This window comes from Talpa europaea (assembly GCF_964194135.1).
Source record: "Talpa europaea genome assembly, chromosome: 3".
Lineage (NCBI taxonomy): Eukaryota > Metazoa > Chordata > Mammalia > Eulipotyphla > Talpidae > Talpa > Talpa europaea.
This window is the reverse complement of record NC_140069.1, coordinates 150,948,612-150,971,256: the sequence shown is the minus strand read 5'-3', so window position 1 is coordinate 150,971,256 and position 22,645 is coordinate 150,948,612. Positions and strand designations below refer to the sequence as shown.

Sequence of the window (22,645 nt, the reverse complement as noted above, 5' to 3'; positions counted from 1 at the left end):
AGCTCCTGGGACAGCCCGGGCAGTCTCAGCCAGGCGGAGCGGGGGCCAGTCAGTTGGTGCCTCAGCGCGCACTGGTTCTGTTCTGTCGGCGCTGCATTTCCTAGAACCCCACTTGCCAGCAGCCCGTGCAGACGCTGCCGTCGGGAGCAGAGCGACTCAATGGACAAGGGCAGGTTCTGGCCTCACGGGTCAGACCTCAGGGAGACGAGAGGAGAAGACCCGCGCACCGTCGTGCAGGTGGGACGAGGCTCGAACCCGCCGGCTCCCGACACCCGCTCAGGCGCCACGCCGCAGACAGGTCTGCACTGCTAACCGATGCACAGACGCGTCCGCCTCTTCACAGCTGCACCGCCTGGCGACCCTCCGACCCAAGGCCCTCCCGCTAGGGATGCCCAGCCCCCACCACAGCCGCGCGTCCAAAGTGACTTCCAGTGCAGCATCTGAGCACATCCTGAAGGCGCCGCCAGTGAGCCCAGTGGCAGGTCTCTGGGCTCACAAAGCCGTTTCCAGCCAGGGCCCCGGCTACAGGCGCAGGGAGGCCTTCCCCTGCAGGGACCGGGCGGCCAGCTCCGCCCTCTCCCGCAGCAGGCCGGCATCCTCCGCGCTCAGGTGCCGCGCGCTCCTCAGCAGGAAGTGGCTGACGAAAAGCTTCAGGCCCTCGCGAAACACACCCAGCTTGGGGTTGTCGGACACCCTGGGAGAGAAGGCCAGGTCAGCCGGGCTGCGCAGCCCCCACAGGGAACCGGATGAAGCGAGGGTCCCCCTGGTCCAGGAGGCTGCGATGGGGCGCGCGCCAGCTCTGCCAGGCCCCACTTGACAACAGGAGCCTCCGTGGAAACGGCGGCCGTGAGCGAAGCCCCGGAAAGCACGGCGGCCCTGCTGCTACGAGCCGAGGGAAGACAAAACCCCCCTCCGTCTCCCGTGCGAGCCGGACGTACCGCGCGAAGACTAAGGCGAGGTCTTCGATGTCGGTTTCCACCAGCAGCTTATGTAACACTTTCCGCAAAAAGTGGACTCTGGGTTTGTCCAGTTCGCTGAATTCTACTACCTAGGAGAGTCAGGCCAGAGAGAAAAATGAGGTCCCACGGACTCGGCCAACTTCCCCGATGCCTCATAAATGGTCACCCGGAGGACCTGGCCCATGCCCGGCCGGGGCCGCCGCTCCTGGCCAGGCCCTGAGGCCCGGTGCTCTGGGGGGCTGGGGGAGGGGGAGGCTCCCTCGGGCGAGTGGGAACGTGGGACACGCGTTTTCTGAGGCAAACACAAGCCGTGACACCATTGTTTTCGTTGCTTTGGCAAGTTTCACCCATTACACACACCTTCAAGACGGAGAGCGGAAGTGCTTTTGTTTTCAGCAAGTGAGCCAGCAGGTGGACCAGGTTAGAGCAGTTCGTGGCGGGCAAGCTTTCCAGGTCCCGCAGTCTGTCCCATATGCTGAACTGGAAGGTCATCTGGCAGCAACCAGAGGAAGAGAGAAGCTAAGATGCGATGAACGGGGGGGGGGGGGGGGGGGGGGGGTTGCCACGCCAGGCCCCACGGCCGGGAGCCCTACTGGCGGCGCTGGGGGTGAGCCTGCAGGTGGGGCTCCTGCTGACCTGAAACCGCCGCTCGTACTCGCAGAGCTTGCCCGCCAGGAAGGCGTAGAAGGGGTTGTAGGTTTTCTCCTGAAGGCAACAGTCCACCAGCACGTGGACGATCTCCCTCTCCTGCTGATCCTTCAGCCCCAGCCTGGAAGGCAGAACCCGAGACGCCATGGGGGGTCTGGACAGCTGTAGAGCCCATGGTCAAGGCCCGCCCAGGGGCTGGGTCCCTGCCCCGGCCAGGCCGCCCTCCCTTAGCTTCATTCCTGCCCTGCCATTGGGCCAGCACGAAGCCCTGGGTCCTTGGCAACGGACCTTCCTTCAACTACCGCCCGCCCCGCAGGAAGGAGCAGGGAGCCCGGGCCTGGCAGTCCGTCCCGCCCAGCGCGGGGCCTCTCCGCAGGGCAGAGGTCCCAGCTGCAGGGAGAGGGGACCCTACGCCCCCCGCCAGGGAAGCGTTGGCCCTGGCTGAGGGCGCAGGCAGGTAGTCCCCATCTGCTGGGACATGTTCCCATCGGCTCATGTCAATAAAATTCAGCAGAATGAAACAGAATTGCTAGACAGGCATAATGCCGTGGGCTGAGTTCTCCAGACCTGGCGTCACCTGGCGGGCCTCACCACGCACAAGGCAGACATGGGGGGGGACCACCACCAGGAGGCACCCACTTGGGAAGGAGACCCTGGGGAGGTGTGGGGAGCACAGGGCAGAGGGACATGACTGAGGACTGGGGGGCGTGCTGGGGTCACACACATCTGAAGCGGATGAACACTGACTCCCATCCAGTGTTGGAGGGCCACGTGACCTCGATATAAAAATATAAATTAAAGAAAAAGAAACTTCTGATTATGAGAATTCTAAATTTAATCTTCTCACCAGATTTCATTCTGAGTCTGAAACAAAACCTCATAAATATCAGAATAGCCTTCAGAACAGTTGACCTTTAATCCACATGTAACTTGATTCCCCAGGACCTGCCGACAAGTCACCCTTGGGGTCCTCGGGACGGACACTAAGACCCCGGGGGCCAAGCCCCTCAGAGCTGCCTCTGGCACTTACCAGGGCTGTGCTGGCCCCGAGCAGAGCCCCAGGAGGGCCTGTGGATAGGGAGCCTGCGCAGCACCCCGAGCCGTGGGGGGCCTGCGTACGCTGTGGGAGCACACAGCGCTGCAGGTCTCCCCGGCCGGCACAAAGCCCCGCCTGCAGCGCCTCAGCGGGATGCTGCCAGAGACCAGGGGCTCCGCCACCGCAGCTACCAAACGACTGCGGCCCCCGCAGCTCCGGCCCCAGCCGCTCACAAGTGTTCTAGCCTGAACGGCGGGGTCATCGGGTGCCGGCCGGGCTGCCCCCAAAATACACCCCACCCCACTGAAGTCAACACCCAATCACATCGTAAGCCACAGGCCACACCCACACTCACTTGAGCAGCTTTTCAAACGCGTCCAAGAAATCTTCACTCGTCACGATTGTACAGAATATGTTTCTCCTGACGTCCGTGTTCATTCTCTGCTTCCGCGCCAGCTCGAGAATCTTGGCGCTAACCTGAAGAGAGGGACAATCGGAGCAGAGGTTTTCCCCGAGAGGCTCCTGGGGTTCAGCGCAGCTACTGAAACGCCAAGCGCGTGGCTTTGTGGCTTGCCTGACCGTAACTAAATCAACACGTACACAACATGCAACACGTGTGTGTCATCGTGCGCACGTGCGATCGTGAAGGTGAAATCGTTACTCCAGAGCAGAGGCCCGCAGGACAAAGAGGAGCAAGAGACGAAGCAGGAGAAAACCCTCACGGCGGGGGCATCCCAGCAGCGGGTGCGAGGACACGGAGTTGCAAGAAGCCAGGCTGAGACGGGGTCCTGGGCAGGGAGGGGGGCAGGGAGGGCCGTGGCGCCCCACCCCCGGGACAGGGGCCTGCACGGCCAGCGTCTGAGTGCAGAGCCCGGCATCTTGCGCTCAAGGCTTCCACGTGAGGTGTTCTGGGGCTTTAGACATCCTTTCATCAGGGAGACAGCAGAAATTAAATCACACCCAAACAGCGCTAACTTTGACAGTGTTCAAATACTCCACGCATGGGCAAGGCGTGAGCACCCACACAGGGAGCCCGGGGCGCAGGCCTCCTACCGTCCCTGCCGGCTGCCGAGGGCGCGCCTGCTGGCTGTTGTCGATCATTGGCGCCCCACTCCACGCAGACCCCACGATCCACCAGCGGCCAGTCTGCTGGGCATTCAGGACGTCGTCCCAGGAGACGCGCAGCTGCGAGTCGGCGCCTGAGCCGATGCCGCGCACCTGCAGGCGGGAGAGGGCCTCAGACCAGCCCCATTGGGCGCCAGCCCGAACCCCAGGGTCTTTGGGAAGCGTCACCTGAGCAGAGGCTCAGGGAAGCCCTGTCAGGCTGGCGGTGAGGATGCGGCAGGAGACACGTGGACTTGCCAATTCCGCCCTGCGACCTGGGCGGAGGGGGTTGCCCCAGCGGGAGCAACCAGAAGCACCCTGGACTTCAAACGGACGCGGGCCCGTGATGCCACTGCCCACCAGCACTGCAGGCTGAGTACGGAGACGCTCCATGCACAGACCCCACCCAGGACACCACCATGCGGGTTGCCTTGGCACAGGCCTGCTCCGCGAGCCACGGCCCCACGACTCACCAGAGCCCTCTGCAGCTTCCTCAGCCTCTCCACAGGCTCAGGGTCGTAGCCCGGTATCTTCCGCATGTCGTTGTTCTTCAGAGCCAGCATCGTCTCCAGCATGAACCGGACCTAAGCCATAGAGGAGCCCATTTGTCTCAGGCCTGACAGTGGCCCCCTCCAGGCGGGAACCCCCACTGTGCACAGAGCCGCACCCACACCCGAGGTCCTCTCCCTGACCCCTGCCCCTCATCCGTCTTTTTACTTTTGCGTTTAAATTGGAAAGACGCCCAGAGAAAGGTCACAAGCACAGCCCATCTGAGATCACCCCAAAGGCTGATTTTCACTGAGGGAGAACCCACAGCCCAGGAGGTGCTCCCGGCCCATCCCAGGCCGCACAGCTACCACCGTACACTTTCCAACACCTCTGCACCCTGCAGAGCCGCCCCTGGCTGGGTGCTCAGGCGCCCGAGTGCTGACCCCCGACACTCAGGGCAACTGTCAGGAAGGCCCTGGCCGTCAGCCCTCACTGCTTGGGAGCAGGGCCTTGTCCCCCAGGGGCGTGTCCCTCTGGGCTCTCCTCCTCCATGTAGCTAAGGAGGGCAGCCAGGCCGAGGCCTCCCCACTTCCCGCTGGCTGCTCCCACCCAGGGTTTCCAGATACTTCACAGGCTCCCTGCTCCGCAGACCCCAGCTGGGAACCTGGTGACCTCTGTCCCTAAGGTCAGACCCCAGGCCTGGTCCCTCCTAGCCCAAGCCCACATCCTTAGCAACATGCTCACGCCGGCCCCACCCCGGCCTCTCCCTGCCCTGCCACCTCCCACCCTCCATGGCAGCCCGAGAGAAACTTCACATTGTTCAGCTCCTGGGAGCCCGCAGGCTTCTGGGAAGAAGCGCCAAGTCCTTGAAGGGTTAACACGCCCTCCAGGTGGTTGCTCTAACAAGTGGCATCCTCACCCCCACCCCCAAGCACCCCATTTTTCAGATGGGGAAACGGACGCTGAGAGATTGGGCCAGGCCACGCCAGTCCTCACAGACCAGGGGCCGTGCGCCTGCCACCCGCAGCCAGCGCGTCTTGAAAGGAGGAGAGTTAGCTCCACCTACAAAGTCCACAAAAGTCGCGTTCTCGCTGAGAAAACAAGGGGTGTCCACGCAACACAGAGCAAGCCAAGACCTGCTGAGGCAGAGACAACAGGCGCCGTGGGGAGGTTGACCCCAAAGGCCACCATGGGCGCGGCCAGAGAGCGGCGCCTGGGGCGGGGTGGCGGGCGTACCCTGGTCTGGTCCTGGAACTGGCTGCCGGCGCCAGAGGCTTTGGCCTGGGCCTCGGCGATCAGCTCCTTCAGCGACACTGCATCATCCTTCCTCAGCGAGAAGCCCACATTTCTCAGCATCGCCAGGATGAGCTCGACGTCCTTTTCCGTGAAGGTGGCGGCGAGTTTCCTGAGGACGTCAAAGACGAGGCGCGCCTGCACCACGCGGAAGTTGTACAGGTGGGCAACGATGGCCAGCAGGTTTTCACACTCCTTTCCAGGGCCTCCGCCAGCATAGATGGCATCAAACCGCCGCACCACGGCCTCCAGGAAGTGCGCGCCCACCTGCAAGGAGAGGACTCACTGCCCACCGCGCGCCCAAGCCCGGTGTAGGGGCCAGGACTTGCGAGCCAGCGCACACGTGGGAGGCCACTGCAGGGAGGCGGCGTCAGACCAACTTCTGGCCCCACCCGGGAGGAGCCTGCCGAGCACCAGGCCCTGACTGGGAGGCTGCGCTGGAGGAAGGAGGCCAGAAGGAGGGCAGCAGGTCAGTGGGTGAGGATGCAGCATGGGAGGGCGGGCGACTATTGGCTTGCAGCGGGGGCGCCTCCCTCGCACAGCCCACTGCGTCCTGACCAAGCCCCTGGGGCGAGGTGCCCAGCCCCTCCCAGGAGGGATCGGCACACGCCTCTGCACCGGGGCCCAGTCGTACTGGCCACCGGGGTGCTCCTTCCTTCCGAGGCCACCTCCCACCCCACGTAGAGGTTGGTCAGCAGCAGCGATGCCAGCACTCGAACGGGCCAGGTGGGCCCAGGCCAGTGCCACGGGCAGGGGAGGCGGCACCTACCTCGACCCCCACGGTGTGGTGGAGGACGCTGAGCAGAAGCACGTGCTCCATCACCAGCCGGCCCGGCATGGCGGTGTCCGGCGCGCAGGCGCTCAGCAGGGCGGCCGTCAGCGTGTCGCTCATGTCCTTCCGGCTGTGGGCCATGTACAGCTCCTCCAGCTGCCCGCTGATGGAGGCCATGTTGGGCTCGCTCAATCTGCAGGGGTGCGAGGATGCGCAGGGCGTTTGCCTTCAGAAGGCACCTGAGGTCCAGGCCGGCAGCACCACCAGCTCAGCACCACAGCTGACCGCAGACCACCCGTCCCGTGTTCACGCAGAGCACACGGCCCTCCAGGAGCCTGGGCAGGGCATGCTGCCCCCGGAGTGCACCGGGGCACACACAGGGCTCTCTTCCAGCCCAGGCTGGGACAGGCTCTGCTGTCCCCTGACCCCATGGCCCCAGGCAGACGCATGGAACCCTCCTCAGACTGCTGTGTTGCCAGGAAAACTCGTTTCCCTCCCCTCCTTTTTGTGCTGGCACAATAATGCCCAATGCCAGGGGTGCCTTGTGACTTGGGGGAAGCCATGCCCACGCACATCACGTGTTTTTGCACCCGCAGGAGTGCAGCGTTGCACCTGTGCCAGCACCGGAGCTCAGGCGCCCGTCTGGGAAACGCCGGGACGCAGCATGGTGTGTTTTAATTGAAAAGAAATGAAACACGAAAAGCAAGAGGGCTGGGCGTGGCCACAGGGGAGCAGGCAGGAGCCACTGGTGCGCCTCGACACCAGCGCCCACAGGTAAGAGGTCAGGCCGAGCCAGCTCTGCACTTGCACACGTCTCACCTCCTGCCCTCTGGACTGCGCCAGAGTTGTGCAAGTGGGGTTGGGGGGGGGCCTCCCACTACGTCTTTGTAACCCCCACAAGCCCATGATTATTTCTAAATAAAACTATGAGCAAAGACTTGTACAACTACAAGACCCGGCAACGCCAGAGCAGGCGCCAGGGGCCCGCACCTCCAGAGCAGGCTCAGCCGGGCGCTCGAGCTCCTGGAGAGACGGCAGGAGGGATATCTCACCCCTGCTCCCCAGAGCGGGTGGCTGGCTGACCGCCAGTGCCAGGAGAGGCTTTCCGGCCACCAGTGCACGCAGATAAGGGGCCCAGGCATGAGCCGGTGAGGAGGGAGGTCATAGGCTGTAGCACGGGGCACCGGGTGCTGGGCCGGAGGAGCAGCAGCAGAACCTGCCCAGAACCCCACAGGTTCTGGAGGAGTCATAGAACACGCTGGTGCACCCTGCTTTGCAAGTTGGGCCCAGGGGCACGAGGATAGACACAGAAGGAGCGGTTAGTGGCAGGGCCGCCCCTGCACCTCGTCTCTTTAAGGGCATAGAAGCACCTCACCCCACGGTACCTGTTAATCAGGCCTTTGACGCGTCTCCTCAGCCTCTCGAGCTCCTTCTCTTTCTCGGTGTCCGCAGCACCCCCTACTTGCCTCACAGGGGCTAGGGTGCACGTTTCACCGTGTTCACAAAGACCCTGCTAGAAAGGACAGAAGGAGTAGCAGAAAGCGGTGTGGCCCCCCCCCCGTCCCCTTTGGGTACACATTTCAGGGCAGTGCCCTGCTTCTGCCCATCGCTGTGCTGCAAGCCCCCCTCTTTGTTGAGTGCCTGGTGTGGTCCTGGGGTGCGCCACCTGCTGGTGTGGCCACCGGGAGGAGCAGACCTGCCCGCAGCCCTGCCTACACCTGTGGCCAGACTGGCATACACTGGGACAGATGGAGCGCCTGCCTGGAAGGCAAGGGTTCCGCAACAACCTCACGCGTGGCGCCACAGACTTAGATGTGCACGATCAAGTCAGTGACCCTGGCCCGCACTCTCCAGGTCACCAACAGGCAGGGCTCCCGATCACTGTTGTAACAACCAACACTCCTGGCCCCACGCGGCAGGTCTGAAGGACATGACAGTGTGTCCCTAACATGTCAAGGAGCTTCACCTTTGCTGGAGAAAGTACATTACACGCGCAGAAACTGCCACCCCAGAGACCCCGAGCTCAGGCTGGACATCAACTGCACAATAAGACGTGAAAGAAAACTCTGGAGTCGGAGATGCTATAAAACAGGTGCTCTAGGAGAGCAACTGATGGCACTAGGGCTTGCCCACAAAGTGCCCGGAGGCAAGGACCCGGGACAGCCCACACGGTTAAAGCAGAGACTCTGCAGGTGCTTGGCACTGACAGCCGCAAACCCAGGCTAAACCAAGGACGGTCCTGCAGCCCCAGGCGGGGTGTATTGAGGGGCCAAGCACGGGCTGCAAAGGGAAGGGAACCCCCAGGCCCCGGCAGCGGAAGCCCGGGGCGGGCAGGAAGGCCCTGCCGCCGCCCTCTGGCTCTGAACACGGGGTTCAGGTGAGACTGCCCAGCAGCGAGCAGGGCCGCTGCGTTGTCAAGATTCGCCGCAGGAGCGGCTGGACAAGGAGGGGCCGGGTGAGGTCAGGGCACTGCGTGCCCCGGGGCTCCAGAGGGGAGGTGGTTTGGGGCCATGCCCCGGTGAAGGGGGGGAGGGCTCCCGAGGACCCCTGGCGGGAATGGCCGCTGCCCCTGGACAGAAAGGGCTCCCGACGCGGCCCCGCGCCCCCCACCCCGCGCCACGGACCGTCGCCGCCACCTGGGCCGTCGCGTGAGCGTCCGCGGCGCCGCCTCCTCCGTCCTCCGCGAAGCGGACCCTCCTCGGGCCGCGTCTCTCCGCGCCGGCCCCTGCGGCGCTGGCGGCGGCGCGCGGCGTCCCGGGCTCCCGCGGCCGCGGCTCCGGCTCCTCCTCCTCCTCCGAGGGCTCCTCGCTCGTCCCCGCCGCCCCGCGCTCGGAGCCGCTGTCCAGGTCGCTGTCGGGGGGCGTCGGGCCGGCGCCCTCGTCCTCGTCCTCGTCCTCATCTTCATCTTCGCCGCTGCCGGCGCCCAGGCCCGCGCCCCGCCCGGCGCCCAGCGCGCCCAGCACGTAGCCGAGCCCGTCGCGGGCGAAGCCCGGCGGCACCGCGTCCCCAGCCCCGCCCCGGGCGCGCGCGCGGAGGCCGAGGCAGCGCTCCAGCCGGCGGATCTCGCGGTCCTCCTCCTCGTTGGCCGCCAGCAGCGCCCGTCTGCGCGCGGCGGCGGCGCCGGGGCCGGGCTCGGGGCCGGCGGGCTCGGGCCCCGCGGGGTGCGGCCGCCGTCGCGCCCTCCTCAGGCGCCGCTTCTCCCGCCTCAGCTCCCGGCGGCCTCGCCTCCCGCCCGGGCCGCGGCCCCCCGCGCGCGCCCCCGCCCCGCCGCCGGGGCTGCGGGCCTCGCGGGCGGCCTGCACGAAGTCCTCCACCGCCAGCCGCAGCCGCCGCAGGGGCCCCTCCCCGCCGCCGCCCCCGCGCTTCCCGCGCGGCCCGCGGCCCCCGCCGCCTCCCCGGGCCGGCGCCGCCGCGCGCGCGGACGCCGCCATCTTGGGGATGCGCCGGCGCCCGACTTCCGGGGCGGGACTTCCGGGGCGGGACTTCCGGGCGGTTGGGGCGGGCGCCCCCTGCCGGCCGGAGGACGCGGCGCGGGCCCGCGGCGGACCCCGACACGGCGGGACGCGGGGACCCCGACAAGCCCGCGGGGGCCCCGGCGCCGCGCTCCGTGCGATCGTGTTCCTCGTGCGCAGCGGCCTCTCCCGCTGGCTCGCGCCTCGGATCTGTCCACTTCGGAGCAGCGGCCCGGGCGCGGCGCGAAGGGGCGGCCGCCGGGCCTCGGGGGTGGGGGGGGGAGGGGGGCGCGGGCGGGGGGCCCGGCCTCGGGGGGCGCGGGCGGGGGCCCAGCGGACGGAGGCCTCACGGCCCGCGGGTGGGGCGACGGCTCGCCGGGCCCCGCGAGCGGACTCCGCGGCCAGGGGCGCCTGGCCCCCCGCCGCGCCCCGACGGCCCGCGCCCCCGCCGCCCGGGAGCCCCCCAACCCGCGTCGCCGGCGCTGGCCTTGCCCCCGGGCGGGAGGCCCTGCCCCGCCCCCGTGGCGGCTCCGGTCTCCGGGCCCGCTGGGCCCGCCGCTCCAGCCCCGCCCTCCCGGGGAGCCCGCCGAGAAGGGCCGGCCCGCCCCACGGGTGAGAGCCCCGACGGCGCCGCCGAGCGTCTGTCCCGTGGCCGAGCCGTGTCGCCGCCCGCCGTGGGTCTCCCGCCCTCCCCTGGGCGCACTGCCGGGCCTGCCTCAGCGGCCTTCTGCCCCCAGTCTTTCTCTTTGCTCTTCATCTCAGACTTGGGGCCTCCCTGGGGCGCGGGGGTTTAGTCCCAGAAGCTGCCCGCAGCCTCCGCAGCGTGAGTTCATTTCCCAGCCGGCCAGGGAGCTGCCCACAGGGTGGGGCAGACCCTCCCGCCTCCACGCTGCCCCCTCGGCAGTGGGTCCACCTGTTCTGCTCCTCGCTCCGGCTCTGGGGAGGCCTCGCACCCCGCCGCCCCAGCCGCAGCTCTGGCCTGCACCCTTTCTTTTTTATGCACAAATAAAGAAATCTTTAAAAAAAAGGTAAAAGCAAAATTTCTAACCAGCTTTTGTCCATGAAAAATCCCGTTGAGTTTTAAAGTTGAATTTGTATTTAATTTATAGATTAAATTAGAACGAAAACTGGATATTTTTGGCATCAAGTCTTCCTATCCAAGAACAGAACATCCCTTCTATTCACCAAATTTTCTTTTCCATTTTCTTTTTTTCTTTTTTTAAGATTATTCGTGCATACAAGAGAAGGGGTGCTGGCCAGAGGTGTGGGGAATGGGGTGAGAGGACTCCCCAGAGACAGAGTGGGGAGCAGAACAGGCAGACAGACTAAAACCCACTGCTGAGGGGAGCAGTGGGGAGACAGGAGAGGTCTGCTGCGCCGTGTAGGTAGCTCCCTGGCCAAAGATCAAACTCGTGCTGCAGAGGCTGCCGACAGCTTCATAGGTTGCATCTTAACCCCTGCACCACCAGGGAGGCCCTCCATTTTCTTATATGGGTGGTCCACACTTCTCACTGACTATACCCTCATTCCATTTTCCTTTTATCGGACATGACTTTAATATATCTTTCACCCTTCTGCATCTGAATTTGGGGGCCATGGTCTATTTGGATATCAACCTGGGGCTGGCTCCCCTGGGGGGCAGGCTGACCTGGGGCCTAGATGCTCAGCTGGGAATGAGCGTTTCCTAGGCTGAAGGCGTGAGGTGTGTGTATGCACTGAGGGGAGGAAGTGTCTCCCCGCTGTAGCCTCCATCTGGGGTGCTGGGGGGGTAGGAAGGGGCAGGAGGAAGGGGTGGGAGTCAGCCCACCCTGCTTTCCTGAGCTGCCTCCTCCTGGCTGCTCCCAAGCACAGGGCTCGGGTCCCCGTCGGGGTCCCCCGTGGGCCCTGAGCCCCTCACTGCTGCTGGGGCTGGAAGCCAGTGCTGGCAGGAGATGTTGGCAGTTCTTCCAAACCCTGGGTAGCCCTGCCCACTCCCGGGCTTCAGGCCTGTTGCAGTCCCAGTCCGGGTGGCGGGGGTGACGGCTGCGCAGATGGAATGGGCTGCAGGCTGCACAGGCCACGGCGAACACCAGGGCCGGTGCCGGGGTGTGCGCTGGCTGCGCGGGTGTGTGTGTGTGTGTGCTGGTGTGTGCACATGTGTCTACGCACAGGCGAGAGCGTTCACGCCTGGGTGTGGGCACATCAGATACTTGTAGAGGGGAGCATGGCGGGGGGCATTTTGCCCCGTCCTGCTTTTATTCTGGGGGCAGAAGGGAGCCCTGGCAATGTCTTAGGTGGAGAAGTGGGTGAGAGGGGCGGCTGCTCTGGAGATGCCCTGCTCTCCAGGACTGATGCGGGGTCAGAGCTACCAGGCAGACAGAGGCTTCTGCAGCAGACACTTGTCCCCCGGCTGGAAAAAATTGCCGGCTGGGGCTTTGCCTGACAGTTCCTTAAAAATAATAGTGTGGGAGATGTACGGAGAGCAACCCAGCACACAATTTAAAGCTGGCCTTGGACCCTGGGCTTCTGCCTGACTGCAGCAGCCGCGCTGGGCGGGCGGGGGCTCCGTCACTTGGGCCGCGGCGGGGGCTGGGGCAGCCTCGGGCCACGGTCGCTGCCTTCTCGCTGATACAAAAACAGGTCCTGGTGTGAAATAATCCCTGCTCGCGGGAACACGAGAGCCGCCCCGTGCTCCCGTCCAGAGCATGAGCGGGTGCGGCACAGGCTTGCTGGCCGCGGGGCCCTCTCGCCGTGGCCTTCTGTGCTCTTTGCTGTGGGCGTTGCGGCCGCAGTGTCGTGTTCTCGTGGGCAGGCGCGCCAAGTTGCGCTGCGAGCTGGCACGGAGGGCGCGGCCCTGCGGGTGTTCCCGTCTGCTGGGCCTTGGGCGGCTGACCGGCTGCTGCTCAGACCCTTTGGGGCAGGATGGGACGGAGCAGGTTTCTATGATCGGAGTAGACGGGTTAAGGAGAGTCCGGGAGCCCTGGGTGGCTTTCTCAGGCTTTTATTGAGCTTTTACATGTAGCGCAGCAACCAGGCACATGGCAGGCAGGGATGCCGGGGGGCCAGGAGGCCGGCAGGCCCCCAAGCCCCTGGCAAGTCTTCACTCTGGGTTCCCTGGCCTTCTCTCGCCCTTTCTCTCTCCTGTTCTTTCTTTCTTTTTTTTTTTTTAAACTATTTTTTTTAAAGATTTATTTTTATTTTTGTATTTATTTATACGAGCACGGGGTACAGTCAGAAGCGCGGGAGGGTGAGAGAATTCACCAGAGTCAAAGCGGGGAGCAGAGCAGGCAGAAGGACCCAAGTACACTGCCGAGGGGAGCAGCGGGCGGCAGGAGAGGTCTGCGCGCCATGTGGGACCCTCTCCCGGCGGCCGGGTATCGAACCGGCGCTGCAGAGGCTGCGGGCAGCTTCGCAGCCCAGCGCTTAACCGCTGCGCCACCAGGAGAGGCCCGAAAGTGTTTTTTTGTTATAAAACAAAAAATCTTCAGACCCTGTGGGTGTGGGCAAGCTCGAGAGAAGGTGGTCAAGAGTCTCGTGGGTGCCTCCCAGGGCCTCCACGCGCCGGGCCTGGGGCACCTGAGTGGGACCAGCCCTGGGAGCAGCCCCTGCCGCTGGGCTGGGTGGAGACCCCCAGTGCCTCCCTGCCTGGGACGACTAACCCCCCCCCAGCCCAGCGGACAGGGCAGCACCGCCCCTCCCAAGTGCTCACACTGCCCCTACTCCCTGCGTGTCCCGCGTGCTGGCTGCGCCCATCACAGCCTTGCCTCAAGGTCTGCTTCTGGAAGAATCCAGCTAAGAATCCGTTAAGGAAAACCTGGCAATACTGACCCAGCAGCTGCCCGGGGCAGCTGTGGAGCTCGTGCCTCCGGCTCCCAGACTCGGGTTCGGCCTCCTCCTCCCTCGCCCACACGACACACTGTTTTGGAGAACGTGGCGGAGCGTCTCCCACTCTTCCGGCCCACACAAGGGTGCAGCTGCTGGGTGGCCTGGCCCCGTCCCATGCAGCGTCCCCGAGGTACTGCAGGTCAGCAGAGGCGTCCCTGGTGTTTCAGGAGAGCCCGGCTCCCGCTGGCCGCCACCGGCCACTGGCCCCTCGCCGTCCCCACCCCTCCCAGCCACTGCCTGACCCGCACAACCTCTGTGTGGAAACCGGCCCGGGTTCCTCTTCCCAATTCTCCTCCCTCGCCCCGCATGGCGGAGCCGCCATGACCCCTAAGGTCCGCCTTTTCTCGCGTGCGAGGACCCTTTCCCGGGGTTCCCACGAAGGCCTTTAGGGAGACGCCTGCTGGCTGGACAGCAGGACAGTGACCAGAGTGGACATTTGCCCAGGGACAGAGGTGGGAATCCCGTCCCGTTGGCCGAGTCTGGATCGGGCGCTCGGGAACCGCGGGCTTCTGCGAACCAGCACTGTGCCCTTCCCCAGCGTCCCTTCAGTTCTTGGGGGACTCGGTGGGTCCCTTGCAAAATTCTTTACCAGTCTCACTAATGTGAGCCAAGGGCATTTCAGCACAGGTGACTCTGGGGAGAGCTCTGTCCAGACGAGACGGCCGGCCCGGCCAGCGTTTGCCCTGACCTCTGCTCTGAGGCATCCCTGGACTCGGGCCGCAGGTGCCAGGCGTGCAGGGAGGACTCGGACACCGTCCTGGCTTTGCGGGGGCAGGCCCAGGCCCCACCCCCAGAGGGAGGAGCTGCCGCCGTGTCTGCCCGCAGGGGCTCACCCTTCCCAGGAGCGCGCTGCCCGCGGGGCCGGCCCCACTGGAGAACAGGCCCGGAGGCCCAGGGTCACCCAAACCTAAAGCGGGCCCCAGGCCGAGGGTCAAGATCAGCTCAGGACAGGTGTGGCTTCCTTAGTCCACAGACTCGGCCCCCATTGGCCGTGAGCGCGCTGGTCAGTGCACACAGAGGCGGGAGATCCCAGAGTCCACTGCCGGGCCCTCCTCGCGCGGCCCAAAGCTCCCGGCGCCTCCTGGCGTTTACCTGAGGAGCAGCGGGAGTCGGGAAGATGTTACCTGAGCCCCGAGGAGAATCGAGTTGGGTGGACACGGCGGGTTCCTGGTCCTTTTACCCATTTTTCAGACCTGAGACAGGTGGAGAGCTCTGAGTGCAAGGCTGGCCCTTGGTGGAAGGGCCTGTGTCCCTGGACAGCTGCGTGGTTCAGACAGTGAAGCCGCGACCTCTGCGTCCAGCTGACCCTGCCGGAGCCCGCCTGCGTGAGTGCCGGGGGTGGGGAGGGGCAAGTAAGAATGCCCAGAGGCCAGTCTCTAGGGCCTGACAGGGTGGGGGCGGAGGTGCTGGGGTGCTGGGGCTGGACGTGGCCATGGCAGCGGGAGTGAGTCCCTCAGCTCCCGGCCTGTGTCTCTGGCAAGGCGGGTGGGGCCTCACCCAGCTGGGAGGGCCCCTCTTGGGGGGCAGCACAGCACAGGTAGACCTGAGGTGCGTGCAAGTCAGGGCCTCTAGTGGCCGGGCCTGCCTCATTCTGGAGATGCTTGCGGGTGTCTCTGGCACCAGGATGTGGTTTCCATGGCGAGAGGCAGCAAGGACAGACTGGCCAGGCCTGCTGCCTGCCGAGGGCCGCGGGCACTGGCGCTCGGCGCAGTTACCCACAAGGTCTCAGAGTGGACGTCCATCCAGACACGTCTGCGTACTGCCCTTCCTCCCTGGCAGCTGGCAACGGCTGGCTTTTGCCAAGATGAAGGTGTTTTTCTGACCCAATTCTGTGTGCCCCCAGGCTCCGTGCCTCCGAGTGAAGTCTGCAGCCTCCGCTGGGTGGGCAGGGGAGCCTGTGACCAGCTGGGGAGACGCAGCTGTACCAGGTCTTACGCTAAAAATGGGGCAAGTCTAGTTTTGTGTTTCTTGATTGATTTTCCCAAGAAGATACCTAGAAAACAAGGTTTTTACCTGGATGCCCGTGGCGTGGCTCCGGGGCTGGCAGCAGGGCTGTGTGGGGACAGCTGGCCCTCACGCCCACCCTGCAGCGCTCGTCTGCGGGTGGCGCGGGCCTCTGCAGCGCTTATTGATCTATTTCTGGCACAGGAATCCCTGGACAGGAACTGTCTGCGGGTGAGGTTTTATGACCTCAATATGGATCCAACGCTTTAATGCACCTTCTGCCTTTGTCATAACGTCACTGCGGAAGCCGGAGTGGCAGGAACGGCCTCCTGGCATCGAGTTGTCTCCTAATTAGGTTGAGAAGGCTGTTTGGCGCAGCCCTTCCACTGACGCTTTTGGAAAGGGTCTAAGTGGCTGGCGAGGTGGCCTCGGGGGGCGAGGGGCACAGGCGGGGGCTACTGCCGGGGAGCCGCTTCGCCCACCCCAACCGCCACATGGGGTCGCCCCGGCTGGGGCCACGTTGGCCCCGGCTGAAAGCATTGAGCAGCTCACCCGCAGGGTGACGCAGGTGGCCACTGCTAAGCCTCCCGGAGCCGCCTTTGGTGACGGAGGAGGATGCCCCGAACATACCCCTCTAGAAAGCCTCAAGTGAGGTAAGTCACGTGAGGATTTATCGGTGGCCTCAGCCCTTGGCGATTGCTCCCTGAATGTCAGCTACTGTGGACCCTGGGGCGGGACGATGGCCATGCCTGAGGGTTTCTCGGGCATTTAAACAAACCTCCAGCTGTCTTGTCTTTTCTTTTCCTTTTTTTTTTTTAAAGATTTATTTATTTATGCACACAAGAGCTGGGGTGCAGGCCAGAGGTGCAGGGGTGAGAGGACTCACCAGAGGCAGAGTGGGGAGCAGAACAGGCAGAGTGACTGAAACCCACTGCTGTGGGGCGCAGCGGGGAGACAGGAGAGGTCTGCTGCGCCCTGCAGATCAGCTCCCTGGCCGGGGATCGATCTTGTGCTGCAGTGGCTGGCCATTGCTTGATAGCGCTGTCTAATCCCTGTGCCACCAGAGAGGCCCTTCAGCTGCCTTTTTGAAAGACGGCCATGGTGGCGTCTGCAGGCAGGCGGTGTGGACGGCAGTGCCTAGGTGGTCCTGCCTCCTGCGGGCTGCCCGTGGCAGCTCCATCCTTGTCAAGAAGTAGCCCAGGCGGGGCTCCCGCCGCTCATGCACCTTGCCGGGAAGCACTGCTCAGGTGTTTCCACTCGTGTTATTTTTATTGTGGTGTCCAGTTCGTCACAGTGTAGACGGTGGGTTCAGGCTTGCCCCTCTTCAGTTGTGCCATCCCTGCGCCCACCACCCAGACCCCCACTGTCAGCGCCCCCTCAGCCCGTCCTCCTACTGGACACCTGAGTGGCCTGGAGTGCCTGAGCCTGCGCCCCCCCCGGCGTCCTCCACAGCTCTTTGGCCTCAGGCTCACCCCAAGTTGGTGCCCATGGCACCGGCCCCCCAGCTGTGGGACAACGGCTGGCAGGGCCTATGGGCTGGGTAGCTTGGCCTCCGGAGCCTTGGTCGAAGCCGTGGGGCCAGGGCTGCCCATGCCGTGGGTGAGGGCAGATGGCTCGGCCTGTGGGCGCGGAAACTGCCCCGGACGCAGGCGCGGCCCGCCGTGCAGCCGTGCCCGCGTTACTAGAAGAGGCGCTGGGGAGACCTGCCGGCCAGGGCTGGTGCGCGGTAAATCACCGCGGCAGTGATATCAGCCGGCCGGGCCCGTGGCCGCCTGGGCTCACCCGGCGCCTCCCCCGGCCCGTATTTTATTTCTGCTCAGGTCACACTCGTCAGTTGGCCGCGAGCAATGGAGCTTATTTATCTGATTAGTTTACTTTGGTCAGCAGTGAATTGTGACAGGATTATAATAATTTCTGCGTTTGGATACATCTCATCATCACATGCAAGCTTGTCATTTTGAAATGTGGCCGCAACGCTGCGTAAATATTAACACTGCCACGCTCGTCCCCCCGCTTTCTCCAGCGGTAGTTGAAGGACTGTCTGGGTTCTATTTTTTTGGTCCCAATCTCTCCTGTTTGGGGTCTATTTTTGACATTACCACTCTGTGCAGACACAGACGCTGCAGGTGACATGCCCGTGAGTTCTAAAGCCCCCAAATAAAGGCGTGTGGGGATGGGGAGACTGGAGCCGGCAGGACGGTGGTTCCCGCCCCAAGTGCGTTTTCAGTGTCTGCAGGATTCGCCGCGAGGGGAGGCCGAGGAACCCAAGCGAGTGCCTCGCCTGTCCTCTTGCTCCGGAGCCCTTGCCGGCCCCCATCCCAGCAGCCCCTTTCCCTGGAGGCGCGGGTCCGCGCACGCCTGCCCTCACTGTCCCCGGCTTAGAGCTGGTCTGTGCGTTGCGGTTCAGAGCTGGATTTCTGCCACGGGCTCTCGCTGTGAGAACAGCGTGAACCCGTCCAGGACCAGGCCGTCTGGAGGCAGCTCAAGGGAGCTGGATGCCACGTCTGGGGAGCAGGGCCTGGCGGGGTGCTAGCAGCTGGCACGAGCTTAGTTGTGATGCCCATTGAGCAGAGGCTCCAGGGCGGCGCCTGGAGGCCCGGTGGCTCTTCCTGACCTGTCACCAACGCTTTCTGATGAGTGTTGTGGTTTTTAGGTCTGTGCAAATGCCCGGTTCTCCCCTCCAGGAACCACCGCCGAAGGCCCACAGGTGGGCCAGACACATGACGCATGGCCACACCCAGGGCCCCTGTCCCCGAGGCTGCACGGCCCAGCCTGTTGTCTCCGACTCTCCCTCTGGGGCTCGCCTCCCCACTCCCCTGTAGGCTGCTCCCACTGCAAGCCACGGCCTTCCAAGGAGTTGGCTGTTGATGTTGCTATTTATCCCGGAGAGGGGGCTCCTGCCCCTTGATTTCCAGCTCGCCCCTCCCCACTGTCCTCGTCCACAGCAAACCAAAGCATGTCTTGCTTTCTGTTATAGACAGGTGTGCACACACGGTGGGGCCGCACGGTGAGGCTGTGCGGGGAGTGCACAGTGGGCGTGCACGGGTCTAGCCAGGCTTGTGTGTCTGTACCCCCACCTCTGCCTCTCCCCCTGGTGTCCCGTGCAGAAGGCTCCAGTGGCACCTGGTCACACAGGCAGCTCATGGTGTCACAGGCAGGCCATTTCGCAGCCTGTTTTTTAAAAAGATTTATTTATTTATACATACGAGAACTGGGGGTGCAGGCCAGAGGTGCGGGGCGTGAGAGGACTCACCAGAGACAGAGTGGGGAGCAGAACAGGCAGATCGACTGCTGAGGAAGCAGCGGGGAGACAGGAGAGGTCTGCTGCGCCCTGTGGATCAGCTCCCTGCCTGGGGATCGCACTCCAGCTGCAGTGGCTGTGCGCGGCTTCTCAGTGCTGAGACTAACCCCTGCGCCCCCAGGGAGGCCCCCAGTCTTTTTGTTTTTTGAGGTGACACACGCAGCGCAGAACTCACCGTCTTCGCCGCTCTGCAGGGCACAGCTCCATGGCGTCGCGTCCACTCACGGTGGCGCGGCCACCACCACCGTCCCCACCACTGCTTCGGCTTCCCATACTCAGCTCTGTCCCCACTGACCCTCCCGTCCCAGCCCTGCCCCCAACTGTGAGTGGACCGGCCACCTCTGAGGCCGAGTGAAAGGGCCTGGAAAGAAGAAAGTGAGCGGACGTGTCTTCCTCAGGCCCAGCAGCCTGTCGGGACACGGGAGGACACGTGCGGCCAGGCCGGGTCCCTGCACCGGCCCCTGCTGGGTCTCCGCTGCGAACGGGCGGTGGGCTCACTGCAAACGAGGGCGCCGGCCCCTGGGCCGGCAGAGTGGGGCCCGGCTCTCCCCGCCCGCCTGCGCCTGGCCCCCGCAGTTCCTCCACGCCCGCCTTCCTGGAGGTGGGACTCCCGGTCCTGGGACTCCCGGGCAGTTTGCCTGGCCCCCGGCGGGCGGCCCCTGGCGGGCAGGTGGCGGAGAGAGGGCCAGGCTGACGACTGCTGCTCGCCCCTTCTGGGAAGGAGGAACGTGGGTGGTGAGGCCCCGGAGCGGCGGCCTGGGCCCCGGCACGTCCCTGAGCTCCTGGAGCCTCGCCCAGCACAGACGTGTTTATTCTGCTAACGAGTCGGGGTCGGGGCGAGGGGGGGCTCCAGTGCAGGACCTTGTGCTTTACCAGCGAGCAGGCTGGTCACTCACAGGGCCAGGGAGCGGCCCCTCCCGGCCACTGTTCATCGTCCTCCCGTGCCTGGGAGGAAGTCCCTGCATTTGAGTTTAACTAAGAGAACAGTCATGATTTTGAATGAAACTTATCTCTGCTGATTTTGAGATTAACCTCCGTTGTCCCGACCCTCAGTGCTCCCGGGCTAGTCCTCCGGGAGGAGCGGTGTCCTGGCTGCCCGGCGGCGCTGCCCGGCCCCCCGAGACGAGCCAACGGAACTCCACGCCATGCCGCGCTTTTATTCACATGCTTTGTCTTAGAGTCAAACGGCAGGTTACTCCCCCCGACGCAGCGGCCGTGCACGAAGGGCTGAGTCTCGGTGGAGGAAGGCGTCTGGCGTCCAGTCCCCGGCGTGGGGCTGTGGCCCTGGCGGGCGGCTCCCTGAGGGATTCACGAAGTCTCCTCCTTGGAGGGCACTGGGTGGGCAGCAAGGCCCCAGCCTCTGGCTTTTAAAGCAAACGAGTGAGGGGCTGCGATGCGACCCTGTGGAAGTCCGGGGCAGGACGTGAAGCCGACACTGTGCCTCCCTGTCAGCGCCAAAGCCGAGGAGCCCCTGAGGTGCGGCTGTTCGGGGCCTCCTGCGGGGAGTGGGAGCAAACCGGGCTCCCCAAACCCGCAGAGAACACCCTCCCTTCTGCGGCAAGACCGGGAGGAAGAGGCGAGCCGTGGGCACTGGCCGAGGGCCTGGCCTGCAGGAAAGCGCAGCGGCGGGGGCTGGGCCTGCAGGGCCTGAAGGGCCTGCCCGGACGCCTAGACCGAGAGGCGGTGTGGGCCCCAGGAGGGGGACGGTGCCCGCCTGTGGCACCCGGTGGTGGGTTGTGGAGCGGAAACGGCGACTCTCGGGCGAGTAGATGGCGCAGACACGGCCCCGTTCGGCGTGCCCACGTCGGGCAGTTGCTGGCCGCATGGCTGACCGCGGGCCCTGGCAGGGGCGCAGCAGGAGGGGCGCCGGCCAGCGCAAGGCCTTCTCTTGAAGGGCTGCCGCTGCCTCTGCCGGATGCCCCGGCCCCCATCCTTGGCCCCCCACATCCCTGGGCCCCCACACCCCTGGACAGACAGGGCCGGGGAGCCCCTGACCCGCGGGCCCCGCACGTCCAGGCCCAGTGCCCAGGGCTCGGCAGTGCCGCCAGCCGCGTGTCCCTGCAGAAAGCAAATGGCGACTAAGCCAGCGGAGACGGCGCGGTTTCCATAATGCGAGGAATTAGCGCTTGGAGAGGCCAAAAACAGGGCTGCGACAATATTTTCACAAATCAGCAGTTTTCGCAGCACCCACAATAAGCATTTATCAAGACGGCGGCGGCTGTGGAAACACCTCCACGGCTCGAGGAGCGGCGCCCGCGTCCGTCACGCAGGCCGTGCCCCCCGCCCGCAGGCTCCTGCCAGCATCGCCGCCCGGCTGGATTGATGGGGCCCAGGGCCGGGCGGGGGGCGGCGGGAGGCACCCCTGATGGCAAATGGAAGATTCACCAGACACTGGAAATCGGAAGTACTTCTGAAAACCCCGCTTTCACTTGAAAGGGCTATAAATCTAAAAATAATCTTGAATTCACAAGCAATCCTTTTATGCAATAAGTTGATAGCAAATATATTACCGAAGAGACGCATAACTACCTTAAAATCTTCCACGGTTCGAAATGTATTGGAGCCCTTAAATTATAATTTATGTTTAAAATAGTGAAACCTGTAACAAATATTTTTACTATTAACTTTTTTCTTCGAGTTTCATCTTTGATCCTTAAAAATGTGAAAACAAAGTAGAGCCATTTATAAATGAATTGCCCACAAAGCTCCAGCACTTTCTAAAGACATAAAAAGCTGATTTTGATGTACAGAGGAAGGGAAATTTTATCATCCCTTTCGGGAAGTGGACCCAGCAACCTCGAATGTTCCAACCGGGCAGAGATCATTTCTACACCACCGATTCCCTTCAACCACACCTTCTATGCGCCCAATGGCACAGCCAGGCGCTGAGACCCTGCACCCGGGCTCTCTAGCCACATTTTGGAGTTTTAATTGGGCAGCTCGAAGGGCCCCCTCCAATTCACCCCCGCATCAGCAAACGTCACCCAATCTATGTCCATAGTCACGTCCCCGCCTCACACCCGGATGAGGCCGCGGAGGCCCGGGCTGGCCCTGCTCCGATGGGGCTGAGTTCGCTGGTGTGCGCGGGGCTGGCTGCCCGGGTTCCTGGCCACGTAGGGGCTCCTGGCTGCTGACCCACCTAGTGGGTGGTCGTGGGTTCTGGTCATGCTCACAGAGCTCAAAGGCTACTGTGGGCCACAAAGAAGCAACACCTCACTCCAGATAAACGTTTTGCTTGCGTGGGAATCTGTGGGGAGTCCAGTCTCAGCCTCAGTTTCCTTTTCAGTAGCTTGGTTGAGTCCCTGAAGACTTGCCCTGAAACTGTTCTCAGTCTAAGTAAGTGCACGATTTAGGAAAAGGTGAGTGTAAAGGAAGTAGGAGAAAGAGCCTCACCTTTGGCCCCACGTATGCTGGTTCTTGCATTCCTGACAGCCTCCCACCTCAGGCTCCAGCCTGGGAGCAGCTGGGCTGGGCCAGCGGCCACTGCAGCAGGCTGCCTGCTGGGTATACGGCTCCCGGGCCGCTGCTGCCCTCTAGCGCTGGCCACTGGGAGTGTGGGTGGCGGTAGGGACCCTCCTCCCAGTGCCATCACTGGTAAGGACAGGGGACCCCTAGAATTGGGTGGGGGGCTGGCTGAGGCCTCAGGGCCCAGAGAGTCTCTGGGCTCTGCAGGCCAGGCCCAGGCGCCCCCAGCAGACCAGTTCGGTCTTTCAACTTGAGGGGACACTCTACTGGACAGTGCTGCGGAGCTGGGGCTTCATCTGCCGCAGGAAGAGCCTTGAG

At 64.1% G+C, this 22,645-nt stretch overlaps 1 protein-coding gene across 1 annotated transcript; it reads right to left on the bottom strand.

Moving 5' to 3' along the window:
* Nucleotides 1-522: 522 nt before the first annotated feature.
* On the bottom strand, nt 523-20,687 carry NOM1 (nucleolar protein with MIF4G domain 1; the record flags this gene model as incomplete). Its single annotated transcript, XM_084230756.1, has 12 exons — nt 523-694; nt 939-1,048; nt 1,320-1,451; nt 1,596-1,728; nt 2,999-3,120; nt 3,697-3,861; nt 4,221-4,331; nt 5,473-5,796; nt 6,299-6,494; nt 7,687-7,814; nt 8,926-10,017; nt 20,586-20,687. 12 exons carry the CDS (start codon nt 20,685-20,687, stop codon nt 523-525), a joined length of 2,787 nt encoding a protein of 928 aa, XP_084086882.1.
* Nucleotides 20,688-22,645: the final 1,958 nt, after the last annotated feature.